Source organism: Haliotis rubra, unplaced genomic scaffold, assembly GCF_003918875.1.
Source record: "Haliotis rubra isolate DU_JTF1 unplaced genomic scaffold, ASM391887v1 Scf26, whole genome shotgun sequence".
Classification (NCBI taxonomy): Eukaryota; Metazoa; Mollusca; class Gastropoda; order Lepetellida; family Haliotidae; genus Haliotis; species Haliotis rubra.
In genome coordinates, this window is record NW_025766669.1 from 2,837,801 (window position 1) to 2,859,674 (window position 21,874).

The window sequence follows — 21,874 nt, forward strand, 5'->3', positions numbered from 1 at the left end:
TAGCATACCAAAATAAAAAAATGCAATGAATGTATGAATGTATGGTTTCCGCCAGGTAAGCCATATTGAAAATTGTGCTTTGGGGCCATCGAACTGTATATAATTAGGCATAAATTATATGAATCCAAAAGCCCAATTTGAACATGCATCAACCATTTGTATCTGCATTGACACTCATTGAAAACGCATATTCGATGTTTTTGAAATAATTGGCAAACTGACACAAAAATCTAATTTAGTTGTTCTGGGTATTTAGGCAGATGTCAACACAACAATGTGGTTGCCAGTGTGTAGATCTCATCTCGATTCGCTTGTTGGACAGCATCAGAATCTCCGATCTGTAACTAATCCATCTTGAAACTACATCATTTTTTGAAGATATTCCAATGTCGAAGTAGAATACATGTCCCTTTTGGCCCATAAGAGCTACGGATATGTTTTAGAACGGAAATTTCAAGATATGTTCAGATGGCTGAAAAAAATGCTACCAACTCATTTCTTTCTAATTTGCGATGTTTGAACTTGCAGCCTGCCCATTTTCAATTAATATAAAAACGCTGAAGACCTCTGAAATAAGCCTTTTCAGCATTACCCATAAATTGAGTATTACCCATGAAGTTTGCAAAAACAGCATGGAAGTGGTGATTGATGGAAAACAAATTTTCTTTGGGAAGGACACATCTGATATCCCTTACGATTTCTGGAGATTTTCTTATACGTTAAACATCCTAGGGCAAAAACTGGCTGTCATCAAACATTGTCCGTCATCGCTAAGATTTTGTATTCTGGAGCAATTACGTTCCCCAGCTTTCTGACAAACCTGTTCGACTGGCATTATTTCCCATTGGAAACCATGTTATATTCTGGATTTTATACTTTTTCAGTTGAGAAAGCTGAACAATATGAGGAGTTTGAAGTCTTGCTTTTTTGTGATACAACATATCTTTCCAGGTTGTGTGTCGACAAATGTATGATTGAATATCGATTTTAGGCTGTAGCAATGATATAGGACATTGCCCTAACAGTGAGGGCCCATCTTCAGCAGCCCGTGCTTGTCGTGTGAGGCAGCTAACGGGATTAAGTTGTCGTGCACGTTAATTTCGTTGATGCATGTCAACGTATCCCAACTGCGTTGATCGATGCTCATAATGTCAGTCATTGGAATGTTTTGTCAAAATAGATTTTTCAAATCGTAGATGGAAAATTACTCAATGCTATGTTTAGATACAAACAAAAACATATTTTATCTTCGAGGACAGGAACGACAGGGAGACATTGAGAGGACTGATATCACACATGTATACCTTGTCATGAGCTTTGTGTGCATGTATGGATTATATGTTAGTTGTTAGGGCAACCAAGTTGTTGTTAGGGCGACGAAGGTCAAAAAGTCCATATAATGAATAATGCCAACTAAGGAGATCGTTAAGCTCACATAGTCGCCAGACAACGCCCCACCGTCCACGGGTTTCCATTGACTTCAACTAATAGGCCGTTTAACGTGACCATTCTGATACTGTGGACGAAGCCTTATTTCAGGTAAACATTACTATGACACGGAAATGGGTAGGTTTCAACCCTTCATTTATGTTTAATGACGTCGGAGGACGTGCCCAGCTCATTTAGTTTCCACAACATGTCCATGTCTTGTGATAATAAGCAACAAAACATGGCCTGTCTCACTGCACCTTCTGAAGAAACCCTCCATGGCGGACGGACAAATCAGTTTCTGGACTTCTTCCATCTCGAGCCCTTGTGACCCATCTTTAACCACGGTGCAATTGTCATCACAAGGATTATCAGTTCTCGGTGGAAATTTGCTTTGTCCTCATTTGCGGCGTGTTCCTTAACGACGTTCTCGTTCCATTTGCCACAATCACCAAAATTTGAATTTTCGCTGAAATCCGTGCTATGATCATTACCGCGGTGCCGCGACCCTATTTCCAATAACGTGGTTACGCGGACAATCAAGCCGCTGGCACCGGTGATTCCTGTTTATTTGGCTACTTAGACACACAGCGCCGAGAAGACATTTGGACAAACGCGTTTCTCTTGAATTATAGGACTTCCTGGAGTAGGTGGAAAATATAGGGCAATTAACGCGAAGAGCTGTTTAACACATGCTGTAATTCTTTTTGCATCGTAGGGTACAAAGCCTGGAATGGAACGTTACAATAAAAAACAAAAAAACGAAGAGACACATATACGTTTTACACTTGTTGTAATGATATGTTATGGTGACAATGTTCTTCATTATAGCAAACATTCACGCAGGTTTATACTGCTCAAAATAAGTTAACAACCACCTGATTCTTTCATATTACTCTAGTTAGAATGTCATGGAAGGTAGTGTAGTATGTGTCAAGACAAGACAAAATAACTATGATAATAATAACGATCGGTGATCCTTAACTGTTTTGAGTAGTATATAGCCAGAACAATCTAGGGTGGAATACATACATCTAGGGATGGACGACACGTAAATACTTGACACAATAACTATAATAATAAAAAATAGCAATCGGTGATCCTTAACTGTTTTGAGTAGAGTACAGCCAGAACACTGTAGGGTGGAATAAATACACATAGGGAAAGACGACACGTAGAATATTTGACAAACTAACTATAGAAATAATACAAATTAGTTGATCCTTAACTTCTTTTGAGTAGTATATATCCAAGACACTCTAAGGTGGAATAAATACATAAAGGGAGAGAAGATAAGTTAAACACTCCACAAACTAACTGCTGTAAAAATTACATAAATGAGTTGATCCTTAACGTCTTTTGAGTAGTATATACCAGGACACTCTAAGGTGGAATAAAAACATAAAGGGAGAGAAGGTAGGTAAAATACTTGCAAGATTTCTTGGAATTAGAGACTTCGAAGTTTCGTGTTTATATTGTTCCTCATGCCAACAGGTGACCAGTGTTAAGAATTCTGGGTGCATGATTGTGTAGCAAAGTCGTTCATTGACGTTCATACATGCATCAGGATGTTACCGTTTTCTTTTCCACCATCTTGGCATTGAAAATGTGGGCTGCTTTACGTTACTTTCTGCAATCACATCTTGTACAATAATGGTGAATGTTTTCTGACTAAAAGGCGTATCTGGACTGAGATTTGTACAGCATTTTGTATTAAACTAATTTCGTAATATATTTGTCCCATGTTGTGTTGAAACATTGGTCTTTCTACGTGCAGATCAGATCAGAGTGCATGGGTGGGTGAAATTGGTTTAACACCGCTTTGAGCACTGTTGCATTTATAACACGGTTGACGCATGTCATCGTATCTCAATTGCGTTGGTCGATGCTCATGCTGTTGATCACTGGATTGTCTGTCAAAGACCATTGTTCAACCTTCCACCAACAGACCTTCATGTTTCGACTGTGAGGGGTTCTCAGATAGTGAGAGAACGGTAGCTGAGATCGAGGAGTATATGAGAAAGTCCAGGGACAATGATTCTTCACCAGCTGATTGTGTTGTGCTTGTGTTGAGCTTGTGTCAACCATCAACCAGTCAACAGTGAAAGCAGAAGCGATCCGTGAAGATCAATTGATCTTCAGCAACCCATGCTCTGAAGATCCAGGGTAGAATAGGTCTTCAGCAACCCATGCTTGCCACAAACGGCGACTATGCTTGTCGTAAGAGGCGACTAGCGAGACCGGGTGGTCAGGCTCGTTGACTTGGTTGACACATGTCATCGGTTCCCATTTGCGTAGATCGAAACTCATGCTGTTCATCACTGTTGATCTGGTCCAGACTCGATTATTTACAGACCGCCGCCATATAGCTTGAATAAACAACAAACAAACGAACATTTATAAGTCGGCCTGCCAGCTTAATGTAAGAACACAATATCTAGTAAGTGAGTGAGTGAGTGAGTGAGTGAGTTTAGTTTTACACCACTTTTAGCAATATTCCAGCATTACCACGGCGGGGGGACACTAGATATGGGCTTCACACATTGTACCCATGTGGGGAGTCGAACCCGGGTTTTCGGCGTGACGAGCCAACGCTTTAACCACTAGGCTACCCTACCGCCCCTCAATATCTATTGGGACAGTTTCACCACTTTGGTAAAACCAAACATCACGCGTATAACAAGATTGGGCTATCCAGGATTCGAACCCTGGATCTGCATTTTCTGGCATGCCCAAGGGGCGCAACTCTACACAGCAAATAGCGGCACCTGGAAAGTATAGGCCACCCGGCCACATGGTGAGAACCATCCAAGCAGATGTATGTCCACCCAGGTGATCCACCCCAGGCAAAGTATGACGGCACATTGTATAATAGAGCACATACACATTACCTTCACTTGTATACGATGCATGTACAAATCGTTACAATCATTACTCAGTCCATTAGAGTCAGGTATAAAACGCCTGTCACAAGCGTTTTATGTCACGAACAAGAGCGACAGTAAACACACCTTTATTAGCGTGTCTTTTGTCGCCCACCCTGTCTATCAAAATGATAAATACCATTGCGCAATTATAAACAATGGGTTTAATTTGAATTATTTGACGTCAGCGCAAGAGAATAAGAAGTCTCGATATCCATCAAAACCTATTCCATTGTTTGGTTGGTTTGTTTGTTGTTTAACGCCGCACTCAGCAATATTCCAGCTATATGGCGGCGATCTGTAAATAGTCGAGTCTGGACCAGACAATCCAGTGATCAACATTAAGAGCCGCATCTATGCAATTGGGATACGATGACATGTGTCAACCAAGTCAGCGCGACCAGCCAATCCTGTAAGTTGCCTCTTACGACAAGCATGTGTTACTGAAGATCAATTCTAACCCGAACCTTCACGGGTCAAGACAAATTCTATCCCATTGGGCATACAGGCACAGTTCTGCTGTCGTTGGTACTTCCGAGGAGGCTGGATGCAAGCCAACTACAGCACCTGTCACGTGTCAGTTTCTCTGTCGTCTTAATCGAATGCAAATGTTGCATGCTGATCTTCAGGGAACTGTATCAACTCACAGCATTGTAATTCAAATACATGTTGCCATGGGCACATTCTTGTCAATTTCAATTTCCGTGTCACTGACGACGTTGTTGCTCTTTGTCCCTGTAGATGTAGTGAACACACAAGACGCAACGTGCCTTCTCAGGAGTATGGCCAAGTTGTCTTTACTTATACGCGTCGGAGTCGCTGCGCTTGTACACTGCGGACGAGCTTCGAAATTGACATAGGCAAACACCGTCATGTCGAACTTTGATGTGTCGAAATGACAGTTGTTTCGATGTTATTTAATGTTTGGTGCGGTCCCCTGCGTAGTCCATGTAGATTTAGTCATCGTTTGCGCGGATTGCGGATTGCAGTAACTTCCGGATTGCAGTAGCATGTGGATTACAGCAACATGTAGATTGCCGTAACATGCAGATTGCAGTAACTTACGGATTGCAGTGACATGTGGATTGCAGTAACATGTAGATTGCAGTGACATGCGGATTGCAGTAACATGTAGATTGCAGTAACATGTAGAATGCAGTAACATGCAGATTGCAGTAACATGTAGATTGCAGTAACATGTAGATTGCAGTGACATGTAAATTACGCAGATTGCAGTAACATGCAGATTGCAGTAACATGTAGACTGCAGTAACATGCAACACGCAGATTGCAGTAACATGTAGATTGCAGTAACACGTAGATTGCAGTAAACATGCAGTAACATGCAGATTAAATAACATGTAGAGATGCGTAACATGCAGTAACATGTAGATTGCAGCAGTAACATGTAGATTGCAGTAACATAGAATGCAGTAACATGTAGATTGCAGTAACATGTAGATTGCAGTAACATGTATTGCGGTAACAATGCAGTAAGATTGCATGTAGAACATGTACAGATTGCAGTAACATGTAGATTGCAGTAACATGTAGATTGCAGTAACATGTAGATTGCAGTAACATGTAGATTGCAGTAACATGTAGATTGCAGTAACATGTAGATTGCAGTAACATGTAGATTGCAGTAACATGTAGATTGCAGTAAAATGCAGTAACATGCATAGATTGCAGTAACATGTAGATTGCAGTAACATGTAGATTGCAGTAACATATTGCAGAACCACGTAGATTGCAGTAACATGTAAATTGCAGTAACATGTAGATTTCAGTAACATGTAGATTGCAGTAACATGCAGATTGCAGTAACATGCAGATACGCGGATTGCAGTAACATGCAGATTGCAGTGACATGCGGATTGCAGTAACATGTAGATTGCAGTAACATGCAGATTGCAGTAACATGCAGATTGCAGTGACATGCAGATTGCAGTGACATGTAGATTGCAGTAACATGTAGATTGCAGTAACATGCGGATTGCAGTAACATGTAGATTGCAGTAACATGTAGATTGCAGTAACATGCGGAGATTGCAGTAACATGCAGATTGCAGTAACATGCAGAATGCAGTAACATGTAGATTGCAGTAACATGTAGATTGCAGTAACATGTAGATTGCAGTAACATGTAGATTGCAGTAACATGTAGATTGCAGTAACATGTAGATTGCAGTAACATGTAGATTGCAGTAACATGTAGATTGCAGTAACATGCAGATTGCAACATGTAGATTGCAGTAACATGATTGCAGACATGTAGATTGCAGTAACATGTAGATTGCAGTAACATGTAGATTGCAGTAACATGTAGATTGCAGTGACATGCAGATTGCAGTAACATGCAGATTGCAGTAACATGCAGATTGCAGTAACATGTGAGACATGCAGATTGCAGTAACATGTGTAGGTAAGAATGCAGTAACATGCAGATTGCAGTAACATGCAGATTGCAGTAACATGTAGATTGCAGTAACATGTAGATTGCAGTAACATGTAGATTGCAGAACCATGTAGATTGCAGTAACATGTAAATTGCAGTAACATGTAGATTTCAGTAATATGTAGAATGCAGTGACATGCAGATTGCAGTAACATGCAGATTGCAGTGACATGCGGATTGCAGTGACATGCAGATTGCAGTGACATGCAGATTGCAGTGACATGCAGATTGCAGTAACATGCAGACATGCAGATTGCAGTAACATGCGGATTGCAGTAACATGCAGATTGCAGTAACATGTAGATTGCAGTAACATGCGGATTGCAGTAACATGTAGATTGCAGTAACATGTAGATTGCAGTAACATGCGGATTGCAGTAACATGCAGATTACAGTAACATGTAGATTGCAGTAATATGCAGATTGCAGTGACACATGCAGATTGATGACATGTAGATGCAGATTGCAACATGCGGATTGCAGTAACATGCAGATTGCAGTAACATGCAGATTGCAGTAACATGCAGATTGCAGTAACATGTGACAGATTGCAGTAACATGTAGATTGCAGTAACATGTAGATTGCAGTAACAGTAATGTGATTGCAGTAACATGTAGATTGCAGTAACATGTAGATTGCAGTAACATGTAGATTGCAGTAACATGCAGATTGCAGTAACATGTAGATTGCAGTGACATGACATGTAGATTGCAGTAACATGTAGATTGCAGTAACATGTAGATTGCAGTAACATGTAGATTGCAGTGACATGCAGATTGCAGTAACATGCAGATTGCAGTGACATGTAGATTGCAGTAACATGCAGATTGCAGTGACATGTAGATTGCAGTAACATGCAGATTGCAGTGACATGCGGATTGCAGTAACATGCGGATTGCAGTAACATGCGGATTGCAGTAACATGCGGATTGCAGTAACATGTAGATTGCAGTAACATGTAGATTGCAGTAACATCTAGTTATGACTAGCGCCGTGTGTCCTGATGCCTCCATACAACCTATAGGCAGCCAAAGCTCTGCAATGCCCCAAGACAAACAAGTTAGCTTCTGTTTCCAGGGCGTGTGGAATGTTACTGTATCGAGTCAATAGACCCTTCATTACGAATCGCCATTTTTCGAAACGGAATTTCTTAATCCGAATATGAATTTTGAAGCATGCTGCGTCTGGTTTAGTCACATCGCAGCTGTGAACTCATCTTCCACTGTTTTGCAAGTACTGGTCGTTAAACATACCTCTGCGATTCTCTTCTGCAGTATTGTTCTGTCTTAGCTTTCTGGTCTGTAGATAAAGTGTTTACCTGGCGAGCAGAAGGTCGGTGGTCAGATCCCGTGGCCGAGTCATATCATACAAAAATGTGGTATTGGGTTTTCCCACCAGCTTTTTTCGGCGCACGCCATAATGAAGAGCGGGGTATCTCAGAGACGTAGTGTATGAAACGGACACTTTTCCAGAATGGTTTATGCTGACACACGCACGCACGTACTACTTCAAATTTCGCCTCGTTCGTCTCTTTTGAATCGAAATACTATGTACAAACAGGTAAAGCATTTGTGAAGTCAAAGATATTGCAATCCCGATGTGGAGACGAGTGAGTGAGTGAGTTTAGTTTTGCGGCGCTTTTACCAATATTCCAGCAAAGACACGGCGGGGGACACTAGAAATGAGCTTCACATATTGTAACAATTTGGGGAATCGAACCTGTGTCATCGGCGTCAGAGGCGGCGGGGTAGCCAATTGCTTATAGCGTTCGCGCATCAAGTCGAAGCCCCGGTTCGATTCCCCAAATTGGTACAATATGTGAAGCCCATTTTTGGTGTCCCCTTCCGTGATATTGATGGAATATTGCTGAAAACGGCGTAAAATCCTATTCTCTCAGTCACTCTTCGGCGTCATGAATGAACGCTTTCATCACTACTTACTCCCGAGGGGCGGCGGGATAGCCTATAGTGGTTAAAGCGTTAGCTCGTCACGCCGAAGACCCGGGTTCGATTCCCCACATCGGTACAATGTGTGAAGCCCATTTCTAGTGTCCCCTACCGTGATGTTGCTGGAATGTTGCTAAAAGCGGCGTAAAACCCAACTCACTCACTCACTTACTCCCGAAAGGAAGAGAGCACCGCGTGAAACCGTCATCAGTACGGACATCCTACAACTGTGGCTGGGGAGGGAGGGAGGGGGTGGGGTGTGGGATCCCTCATGGACGCATGCTTCCATTACTATATTTTCCTCTAAAGGAGGCATTGATTTTTCTCCCTAGGGAGAAGCAGAAAAGACACTAACAGAATTTGCCAAGCGGCATTGGCAGAAAAGCTACCACTATTCCTTTGGTCAATTTGCCGGAATGGCATCTCGCGTGGCCAGGGCGTGTACAGCGTTACGATGGCGATAATCAAAGCGCCCCCGGGATTCCGGCAGACTGTCTTTACACGTCTCCCCCCACAAGGCACTGTATGTAAATCCTATCATGCTGCAATGATGCGTTTACTCACTGACAGATCCCATCAACACGCTGAGCGAGCGGGATACACTGTCTTCCTCTGTCAGTCGTCATCAGCAGCCGTCAATTCATGCCAACCACGATGCCGATCTTTTGGCCCGGATGTAGAAATACTAAAACTGAACCATGAACGATATCCCTATCAGCTAATGCATCTGAATGTTTTTCTTCTCTGAAGCCGTTAACAGTCATACTGAATACCAATGTTTTAGACATACTCATTCTCGAAGTCGCGGCGGTGGGGTAGCCTGGTTGGTGAAGTGTTCGCTCGTCATGCCGAGGACCCTGGTTCGATTCCCCATATGGGTACAAAGTGGGGAGACAATTTCTGGTGTGCCTAGCCATGATGTTGCAACCCGTGATGATGCGGGTTAGAATTGGTCTTCAGCAACCCATGGTTGTCGTAAGCCTAGGCGACTAACGTGGTCAGGCTCGCTGACGTTGTTGACACATGTCATGGTATCCCAAATACGTAGATCGATGCTCATGCTGTTAATCACTGGATTGCCCGGTCCAGACCACCAGATAACTAGGATATTGCCGGATGTGGCGTCAAACAACAAACCAAACCATAATGTTTCTGCAATATGCTAAAAGAGGCGTAAACCTTTACTCACTCACCCTATATGACTCCGATTCATCGTTCTGTCACTATTCACAATGTGCTCATTCGTAAACCCCACTTGAGCTACAGGTGGGTTAATTTGCCATGAATGAGTTTACTGAACCAAACTGAATCAGAGGATGCATTATCTTTTACAACCAAACCTATTGCTGAGGGATTTGTCCATTTCCTCTTGTGTATCGACCGCAACGCTAGCCAAACGTGCCCAACATGAATAAAACAGTTGTATTTCTCCAAAAATGAAAGAATATTCTCCCTGAGGAATGTTTGTCGTTTTCAGAAACCACGCACTTGCCTAATCTGTTGAAATCTTTAGGCTAAGTGATTACGTGCTGTTACATCCTTAGTTATAAGATATTTATGTTTTAAAACATTTGTACGTGTTCAGCGTGAGACTCGATGTACATTTAGTGATGAGGGTGGTTATTTCAATGTTAACCATATCTCCACCGAATGTATGCCCAGCTTGAGATTTTACGGACGTTGTCAGTGAATGAAACACATGATGAAATGTTTCACGTTGCTGGTAGTTATGAGAAGACGTTTTGGTGACACCGTACCACCACATTATCGGGGAGGAATACCAAATAACACTTTGCCCTAACACAGTACAGACTTGATGACAGTGATATTTTACAAGCGAATCAATTGTTTACCTGGGGGTGTTTTCTATACCGATAAATCGACTCCGTTTTAATGATTGATTGATTAGATGTTGTTTAACGCCGCATTCAGCAATGTTCCAGCTATATGTCAGCGGTATGTAAATAATCGAGTCTCGTCCAGACAATCCAGTGATCAACAGCATGATCATCCATCTACGCAATTCGGATACAATGACGTGTGTCAACCATGTCGGTGAATCTGACCACCCGATCCCGTTAGTCACCTCTTACTATAAGCATGGGTTACCGAAGGCCAATTCTAACCCGGATCTTCATGCGTTCCTTTCGAATGGAAACGACAAGTAACAATTCCATGACAGTAAGAAGTGAGTGAGTATGGTTTTATGCCACTTTTAGCAATATTCCAGCAATATCACGGCGGGGGACACCAGAAATGGGCTTCACACATTGTACCCATGTGGGGAATCGAACCCGATTCTTCGGCATGACGAGCTAACGCTTTAACCACTAGGCTACCCCACCGCCCCAATGACAGTAAGACATTTCTACAGAATACGTTGAACGATTCCGACTATAACATGATCATGTGTTTATGAATCACAGTCACATAGTAATGATTACAGGGGTTCGCAAAGAGGGAGCGTATCCTGCCTCACCGAAGTGCTTATACGCGTCGGTGCGTGAGAGGGTGCCCTCGCTTAATTTAACAGTACATCGAGTTGCAAGGTACAAAGTAGCACCAAGCACGGTTGCTCACAATATGATTGAGAATATAGTCGTTTTTGTTAAATAAACCTGATAACCTAACTTCTTAATGGGGCGGTAGGGTAGGCTAGTGGTTAAAGCGCTCGCCCGGCATGCCGAAAGCCCGGGTTCGATTCCCCTCTTCGGTACCATGTGTGAGGCCCATTTCCCCGAGGTGAGCGTTGAAGTTCGGGGCCCGAGCCTTAGTGGATCCCGCCTCGGGAGCAAGTCTTATTGGTGGTAGTAAATAATCAAACGGTAGCCTAGCTGTTAAAGCGTTCGCTCGACACGTTGAAAACCTGGGTTCGGTTCCCCTCTTTGGACTATGACGATTATGAAGATCTAGCATCGTCAGTTGATGTCCTCAGTGTGTGCTTGACACACATTGCCTGGTGAGTCAATTCAGATTAAAACCCAAGCGTATTCACAACCGGAAACCACATGGGCCCAGACTAGACGGACCTACGGATCTTGACCTCAAGTCTGAGAAAGTTCACCCTTCTGCTCAGGAAATTAACTCGGTCGGATAAAGTATTTAATCACGATCCCACCAGCGAGCCTTTGCTTATCACGTGGATTGTATTCATCTGTAAGCTATCGCAACTGTAGAGGAATCCGAGAATTAACTCAGCATGATTGACAGTCAGCCCCAAGGTCGGAATTTCCGGATAAGTGCTTGTCATCTGAACTGAGAGATCAAAACGAAGCGAGCAATATGACGTCTCCTGTCCTGCAGTGTTCAACTAGACTGGAGCTGGTGGCGGATTAATGGAGGCAGTTAAGTGGCGAAACCGTTCACTCGTCGACTGGTTTGATTGCCTTCATGGATTACAACGTATGAAGCCAACTTCTGGTGTCCCTCGCTGTGATATGGCTGAAAATTGCTGAAAGCGGCGTAAAACCATATTCACTCACTCACTCACTGCAACAGGGACATGTCTATTGAACTCACCTGAAACAACCTCAGCTAATTTCTATTTAACACTTTAGGTTAGAATTAAGGTTACCTTCACAGAGCAGTGCCATCTCGATTTACAATCAATGTCCCAACCTTAGCGCTGAATTTGGTTTGATGAACGGCGCCCAGAACAAGTTTGTTTTGATTCTGTGGGAACTTGTGGCTGCAGGAGTTAACAATGTTGTAGCTGAACGTGTCAGTTTATCCCTCCACGTTCGCAATCAAATATAGGAAATTGTCTAGTTATGTCATTTGAAGAAGTCGGCTTCTACAGTAAAATGTTGCAGTATTTTGCGTGACAAACGCAAACGGAGAAAAAATATCAACCTGTCAGCAAATTGAGGACATTTACAATATACCATTGCTCAGTCGTGTACCGGGGCGGTGGGGTAGCCTAGTGTTTGCTCGTCACGCCGAAGACCCGGGTTCGATTCCCTACATGTGTGCAATGTGTAAAGCCCATTTCTGGTGCCCTCAGCCGTGTCCGAAATACCATGCCATAGCAACACAAAGCTGTTAAGGTGACAAGGTGTCAAGGTGTCAAGGCGTGAAGGTGTCAAGGTGTGGATGTACACACGCACTCTACAATGAGACTGCCCGGTACGAATACATGTCTAAAGAACTAATGAGTAAAGTCCTTGGCAAAATCATTTCGTTTGAACAGAATGCAAATTCAATTGATTTCTCCTTATGGGCAAACAAGATGCAAGGAGGATTAACCATATAGAGAGCGCCTGTATAGATTATATAAGTAGTTCATCCTCGCCTGCAGTCTAGCACAATCAGCTTTAGTCTTGCTATAATTACAGATGTTGGAGAAGGTGTTTTGTGGAGGGTCCCTTGGTCAATCATTTAACAGTACCATACAACGTAAAGTGACATCAGAGCAAGTGACCTGGGATGGCCGCCGTCTGTTGATTGATTATTGTTTGTTATTTAACGCCGCACTCAGCGTTATTCCAGCTAAATGGCGGCGGTCTGTAAATAATCGAGTCTGGACCAGACAATCCAGTGATCAACAGCACGACCATCGATCTACACAATTTGGATACGATGACATGTGTCAACCAAGTCAGGGAGCCTGACAACCAAATCCCGTTAGTCGCCTCTTACAAGCATGGGTTTCTGAAGATCAATTCTAACCTGGATCTTCACGGGTCTGCATGGAATACAAATTGACTGTAAACGTGTACGGTGCAGACATTAAGGGTCTTCTGCCGTTACCGCATGGGAGTGCATTTTGTTTGTTATTTATTTCTGGTTTGTTTATGATGGGGAAAAAAGACTTCTTACACGTTACCGTCTGTAACGCGTTGACGTTGGTCTGTCCCACGTACTATACAAGCCATTATGCTGAAAGTATACAGTGATCGACATCGTGTCGCCCATTAGTATATTGGAGAGCAAGTGCGGTCATAAGCAAAATTTGACGTTCTAATTGCCTTTCTAAAATGGATTCAAGGATTCAAGGGTCAATGGACTCCAAGAACTCTAAGAACATCTCTTTCAGGTGTACTCATTATCCACTCGTAGTGGGGGATGTATCAAATTTCGTTACTGTTGATAATAATCTAAACTTTATATGTTACCCTAAATGCCTTGTTCGGATTAATTCCACATGCCAACTTAGTAAGAACTGACAGCCATAAAGTGCCATGAGCATTCGACATAGTTAAGCTCTGAACTGGCTTTCATTCTATGGCTGTCGGGTTGAAGATAAATGTGGTTTGAATTGCGATCAATTCTTGAAACGTGAGATCTGTTTTCGATGAGACATTGTCTGAAATTCAGGGTTTGTGGTCTTCAGTAATCCATGCTTGTCGTAAGAAGCGACGTCTAACGGAATCAGCGGTCAGGGGTCGCTGACTTGGGTCATGCATGTCATCGTATCCTAATTGCGTAGATCAATGTTCATAAGTCGATCACTGGATCGTCTGTCCTTTCAGACACGATTTTTTACAGAACGCTGTCATATAAGTGGAATATTGTTGAAGAAACAAAAGCCGCATTTATAGCATGTAATGTTTCTTTCTTGCAAGAGTGTAAGATCCATTATCCACATCACGTGGCCAGTATACAGTATATACTTTATTATTAAGGATCCATTATCCACATCGATCGTCAATCTCAACGGCCAGTATTATCAATCTCAACTCTCTAGTATACTTCTAGGCGCACCGATTATTATCCTAAAAATTCAAGCTGGGTGGACTAATAGTAAACACTATAAAAACTTATATACAAAAAGAATTAATAAAATTTCTGAGCACAGTCACGCAAATCGTATTCGACTTTTTATAACATCGTGTTCATTATCAAATGAAATGTTGCTGAAAACTTTATAATTAATCAGATGGGCAAAACAAAGAATTAATAAAATTTCTGAGCACAGTCACGCAAAGTGTATTCGACTTTTTATAACATCGTGTTCATTATCAAATGAAATGTTGCTGAAAACTTTATAATTAATCAGATGGGCAAAACATTCTTGTGAAAAAGGCAATGTTAACAGTACCATGACGCGAAGTTTTCACTTTGACATTGATCCGCCTACACGTAAGTGAAACACCTGTTCAAAACTCCACACATTCCTTAAGTTCACGAAGTGACAATAAACAACTGTTTTTCAAAGACGAAGTGTTTGGATTTCTGAAGTAATCTGAACTCGCGAACATCGGGCAATGACGTGTGCGCTTTAACAACTAGTGAGAGATTTCGAATCACTGGGTAATAGATATTTTAACATTAAGTGATTTGATAGCATGGCTCTCATTGGTCATCAGTCTCGCTGTCGTAGGGAAGGGGATGGGATGGGATGGGATGGGATGGGAGAGAGGGGTGGGGAAGGTAGGGGAGGGAGAGGGAGGGGGGGAAGGGGGAAGGAAGGGAATGGAGGGCATGGAGAGGGGGAGGGAGGGGCAGGGAGAGGTGTGGAAGAGAGGAGATGGGAGTGGTGGGGAAGGGAGAGGGGTGGGGATGGGGAGGGATGGATGGGAGGATGGGGATGGTGGGGAAGGGGAAAGGGAGGGAGGGAGGGTGGGGGGAAGGGAGAGGGGTGGGGAAGGATGGGAGGGGATGGTGGGGAAGGGGAGGGAAGGGGAGGATGGGGATGGGAGGGCGGGGAAGGGGGATGGGATGGAGGGGAAGGGACAGGGGAGGGAGGGGTGGAAAGGAGAGGAAGGGCGGGGAGAGGAAGGGGAGGAAGGGAGAGGGAGGGGGGAGGGAAGGAGGAGGGAGGGGAGGGGAGGGGGAGAGGGAAGGGAAGGGAGGGATTTGTCTTTCTGTGTGTAAGTGAGTACAAACACAATTCACAGTATCCAAATAACCAGCCACTACATTGCGACAGTGCTTCTTAATTCGCAAGACAAGACAATTACTCTAATGTAATTATATTATCATAATGGCTTCTTTTATGGACGCTAATTTGGCTCACCAATTAATATGACAGAAAAGCTAAGTAGCTAAATTCTCCCCACGGTGCCCTGAATCTTCTCAGAACCAGAGTCTTCTTAGCCTTGTGGTTCCTGAGAGGAACATCTTCGCTTTGTAATAATTACACTTTTCTTCCCTAAACTTACATTATTAAACACATCTCGAAATATGATAAGTCAAAATAGACAAGTATGCAAGTGATGGCCCTGAAAGTTCCAAACAGGGCAATTACACGTGTCTCTCCATTTCTATTTGACGGACGCCAATGGTAAGAGATGGTTGACCAGGCTCCTAGTTCCCTGAACGAGAAGAATGGCGATGGTGGCATGCATTGTTCCTTCCCTGGACGTCAATTATATCGTATTACGTGTCCATGGTTAACGTTCTCAGCATCGAAAGGAAACAAATTTGCTTTTTTCTTTGTGAAGTATAATTGCATTGGAACAAATTTATAACAGCAGTCCAGATTCTTGAAATTGTTAATTCCACTTTAGAGCGTTGGCGGTGATGATCTGGTACTGATGGTAGCTGTGCTTTCTGGTACTTGTCCTCACGAGAAGGGAATCAAATTTGTTTTGTTTTCTTTTCTTTTCTTCTTAATTCATCTTAGAGCTGATGGTGCTAATGGTGGCTGTGCTCCCTGGTGTTTGCCCTTCCGAGGAATTAGGACTTCTTTGCCGGCTCATCCTGGACCTGCTGCTGCTGCTGCTGATGATGATGATGCCGACTCTCCTGTGCCTGAGTAGAAAGCATAAGATGTACGCTGAAGAACTCGGATCGTAAGGGGACATTCTAGTCAACACCATCGTCAACGTCGGTCCTCTCGTAATGCAGGTCTTCACTTGAGGCATCTCTGAGAAATATAGCGGCGGCCTTGACTTCGAAAATCTTGACCTGCACCATCTCTCCAAATGTCACCTCTTTCGCTTGCGAACATCCAGGAGTTACAACGTCCGCATCCAGACGTTTGAGGACTGACTTTGGTGGTGTATCCACTGCCGTCTCATGCGCTGGAAATTGGAAATACTGATTTTTTAGCCATGGGGCGTTTCTGCTTAGTATGCACGACCATAACGATCAAAGATGTGGACAAAAATGTCATTTGTGCTGCCATCTTTTGAATATTGATGTGCGACCTGTGCATTTGTTTTGTAACATATAACTGTACATATATTGATTTTAAATGCTTACAAACAGTGACTAAATAAGAAGTAATGTTATATATATGTCAGCTTCCTCGGTGATGTTTCAGTCAGAGGTGGGTTATGAGGTTTGAAAAAAATTACACTATTAGCCAAATTATGTAGAATTATAACTCAGGGTACACGTTTGCACAACCCACACATAAAGCTACTCAGAACACCGTGGTTGCCAAGAGAAATGATTCTTGATTCCAATCCCGATTTGCCTTTAGTATTTTAGTATTTTTTTAGGGGAAGGACATACCCGTGTTCGTAGTTTCCACTTAAGTTTTAGATGTCTAAGATCTGCATCACTCCGGGATTTCCTCCCACATCACACCGACACACTGTGATTTGACCGAAATACTGTTCAAGGCGGCGTTAAACCAAACTCACTCAAGTCTTTCCGCATTTTTGATCAACATTCATCCAGTCAGAGACTTATATTGCAAATTAATCAAATTGTTCATTCTGAAATGTTGGGGTAATATTATCCTTTAGAGTGGTCATTATCATCTCACCATCACGAGCTGATTCTGTTGCTGCTGATGGGCAAGTAACAGCCTGTGAGCTGTTTCTGTCTTTCCTCTTTATTCTGAACACCCAAAGCCGATAACGTCTCTTCTTTTTCGTTGCCTTCTCTTTCTGGACATCAATCCGAGCTGATCTTCGCCCGACACACACCCTGAACACCTGTTGTTGAAACAGACACCATAAAATAGGTCTCTGACAATGTGTCTCAGACTAAATCATTGAATCCTAATATAACAAAACTTACAGTCAAAGGCGGCAGTGTCGAAGCTCAATGAACTGACGTATATACTTCGAAGATCAACATAACGGCACAATGTATAAATTAAAGACGGATTATGTTCAAAGGGAAATAGCCGTTAGTTCGACACCACTGGGTTCAGCTGTACTATGTGGACACTACAGGGGAATTGCATTATACCTGTACGGCGGATTGAAACCATCTGGTCATTCGTCCCATGGTCAATGTAGGCCACTGTGATTCTGAAATCAGAAAATAAACTCGTTTTAGAGAGTAATAGGCGTCTAACAGGCGGAATATACAAATATATAGCTCGTTCGTGTGCATGGTGTCAGGGTGTAATCGCTAATTCACAAATAGGCTGACGTTACGTTATCCACAGGGGCGCATGTATTTGGCGAGACAGAAGACACCAGGTAACTAGCAGAACGGTACTTATGCCCCGTTTAAAGAATAACCACCAAGTACAGTTAATGACACAACTGATGCATGTACAATAGACTATATTATATACTATATGATCAACATAACTGTTTATTACATTATTCCAGGGAGAGGGGGCAGCTGATCTGCATTATTACCTGGTATAATAAATTAAAAAGATCAGGGTGTCGTTGTACAAGCGATCTTAGCGCAGAGGTGACCATAACTCCCATACCTTACATAGACGTAGTCCACAGAACTACCATAGAAGGTAGTCTTATCGCTAAAGTTGGCTTGTACTAAAGCACCCAGGTCTATAACCCCACAGCTGTACTATGTACCCCGTCCTGAGCTACCAGGAACAAGTCAGATACAGCTGTACTATGTACCCCGTCCTGTGCTACCAGGAACAAGTCAGATACAGCTGTACTATGTACCCCGTCCTGTGCTACCAGGAACAAGTCAGATACAGCTGTACTGTACCCCGTCCTGTACCCCGTCCTGTGCTACCAGGAACAAGTCAGATACAGCTATACTATGTACCCCGTCCTGTGCTATACCAGGAACAAGTCAAATACAGCTGTACTATGTACCCCGTCCTGAAGTACCAGGAACAAGTCAGATACAGCTATACTATGTGTACCAGGAACAAGTCAGATCCTGTACTATGTGCCCCGTCCTGACCCAAGTCAGATACAGTCCTGTGCTACCAGGAACAAGTCAGATACAGCTATACTATGTACCCCCTCCTGCGCTATCAGGGAACAATGTGAGGCAGTTGTGTTGGACGGCATAGTCGTCGTCTTTATGGTGGTCTTGCCATTCCTTACCTCTCACCGCAGTTAAATCTGATCACTGTAAAAACACACGTCACACCCGTACTGGTGTCAGCATTGAAGTGAGCGCTACGGGAACAGAAGAGTGACGTCACAGAACAGACTGACGTCATATCCGTCACTGAGTCGTACAGCCATACTCCGGTGCAGCGATGACTTGACTGGCCGCATGGAACTCTGGGCAGGAGAGTACATGCAGTGGAAGATGATTGTCCAATGCCATGTATTTCATTTGTTTACGTAATAAACATTTCTTGTGTTGATGGAATGGCGGTCTACAAACTACAAACTTTACAAATTACATCACAATACCTCATTACGTAATTTGTGAAACTTTGTTACCAAAGACAATGCTCTATGACGTCATGACTCTTACTGGGTTATTGAGGGTGCACAAGCTCCTCTAAGTGTTCTATTGTCTCGGTACGCGATAAGCGCTGTTGGGAGTTTGTGCTAGCCGGCAGCGGCGCATTTTATAGCAAGCGCCAGTTTTTTTATGTTTAATGTTTAAATATAAATGGGAAGTAATAAACATATTGATGCTTTATTCAGTAATTTGCATCATTACACAGGAATTATTATATTGAGTACATTGATCGAATCTGCACACATCCACCGGATATCCATCGTCACATCTAGCATCATTCTCTTCCCACAGAGGTTACTTGTCATTTCTTCCTACGTAGGAACATATGGCAAGTAACGTCAGTGGAATGAGAATGACCTAGCATGGGACATCTTGTGCAATATATTAGTTCGTTCTTTTGACTCTAATGAAAACGACGAGAATTAGTTAGTTTGTCAGCCATACATACCGTGAATTCGACGTCTGACGCCTGACGTCTTCAGCCAATTTCAGTTCCAGCCATCTCGGCTCATCCAAGCCACTCGATCTTCAATCTAAGTATCTTGTTGATTACGGAATGGATCGAGTGCGCCAAATGGCACCGGGATCATTCGTAAATTGTCCGTAGATTAAGATCACGAAACACCATGTTTAACGGTAACCTCCATAGTGGTTCGTGACCTAATCTAGGCGAGTAGTGTAAGCCCGATAGGTTGCAAAGCTTTATATGTCAATAGTATTGAGGTGACGTGAGGTGAAATTGGGTTTTACGTCGTGCTTGAGAATATTTCGCTCATATGACGACGTGCATGCGTGTGTATGTGTATGTGCGGCTGCTTGTACTACCCCAGACTGAAGCTGGTTTTATAGTGCTAGCTCACTGAGATACCATGCCGCAGTGAAGCAGGAATACCCCACTCAGACACATTATACTGACTCCGAGCCGACCAGTCCTTGTTGAACCCTTTTATGCCGAGCGCCAGGCAGGGACCAACAAGTACCATATTTTAACGTCTTTTGGTATGATGCGGTCGGGGATTGAACCCGCGTATTCCGCTCTCCGGGCGGACGCTCTAACCACTACACCACGGAGGCGGTCCAATAGTATTGAGAGCTTGCCCAACTATAACAGCAGAAATCATGTGTAAGCCCGGTTTTTTCATAATGGTAGCTACGCCCCTGTAATCGACCCTTTCACTTCATTTCCGAGACCCTCAAGGAATGACTAGATATATTCATACGTTGAATAACAGTGTGGAGGTAATAAAGCGTACGACTTTATGGAAAAAACTTCTTGTTTATTGCATAGAGCGACGTTTCGGTATAGATTTTAACGTTTTCGCCTGAAAACGGTTTAAGACTCGACACCGAAATATTGCTCTGTGCAATAAACACGTTGTTATCTGAACAAGTCGTATGCTTGATTATTGTCTCACCAACTTGTAGAATGCCGATCTAACAATCCGAAGGTCGCGACTTCGTGTTCGACGGATTCTCACAAAAACATGTGACCAACGACAGAGACCACGCAATGTGTATCTACAAAAAGTAGGATGTACAACTCGTGGAACGAAATAGTTCACCAAAAACGTTTTGAACAATATTACAGTATTTGAATGGCATGACCGACGTATACATGGACGACCAGCCATTTTGCTGAAAGTCTACAGTCATGCAATCGGCGCAGTGTAGTAGGCCAGTGTTGTAGCCATTTGGGATTCGAACTCGGCTCTTCGGCATGACGAGCGAACGCGTGAACCACCGGGCTACCCGACTGCCCCCAGTGTCTTAGGTATACGTTAATATACGTTTATAATGCTAAGACCCCATCAGTGACAGTATACATGTATATACATTGAAGCGAACGCTTTAACTTGAGGCTACCCCGCCGCCCCTGCGAGGCCACAAGTGTGCAAGAGAATAACTGCAGCCATAACCGAAATTTGAAATTCTAATTGCCTGTCTAATATGGAATGCAAGCATTCAAGAAGTCAAAGGATTCCAAATTTAGCTCTAAATTATAGGAAGATATGTTTGAGATTTACTCATTGTCTACTCATAGTGGGAGATGCATCGTATTTCGTTTCAGTTAAATTAATCTGAACTTAATATGTTACCTTCAATCCTTTTTCAGATTAATTCCACAAGCCAACTTCTAGTAAGAACTGGCAGCCATGAGCATTCGACTTAAAAGCTCTGAACTGGCTTTCATTCTATGGCTGGCGGGTTGAAGAGAAATGTGTTTTAAATCGCGAACAATTCTTGAAATGTGAGATCTGTTTTCGATGAGACATTGTCTGAATAGTTGGATCACATCTGCCATGTGTTCCAACCAGGCTTAGAATTGGTCTTCAGTAATCCATACTTGTCGTAAGAGGCGACGACGAACGGAATCAGAGGTCGCCGATTTGGGCCATGCATTTCATCCTATCCTAATTCCGTAGATCAGTGCTCATAATGTCACTGGATCGTCTGTCATTTACAGACAACCGTCATATATTTTTAATGCGACGCTAAGAAACAATAGCCGCAGATATAACATGTAATGTTTCTTTCTTCCAAGAGTATATGATGCATCATCCACATCACGTGGTATTCATTG

The 21,874-nt window shown here is 43.0% G+C and overlaps 1 protein-coding gene across 1 annotated transcript; it reads left to right on the forward strand.

The window, feature by feature from the left end:
• Window positions 1-15,087: 15,087 nt before the first annotated feature.
• LOC124280007 (spore wall protein 2-like) lies at window positions 15,088-16,460 on the forward strand. The gene is made up of 2 exons (XM_046715887.1): window positions 15,088-15,569; window positions 16,325-16,460. The coding sequence occupies exons 1-2, from the start codon at window positions 15,088-15,090 to the stop codon at window positions 16,458-16,460; spliced, it is 618 nt and encodes a 205-aa protein (XP_046571843.1).
• The last annotated feature ends 5,414 nt before the right edge of the window (window positions 16,461-21,874 follow it).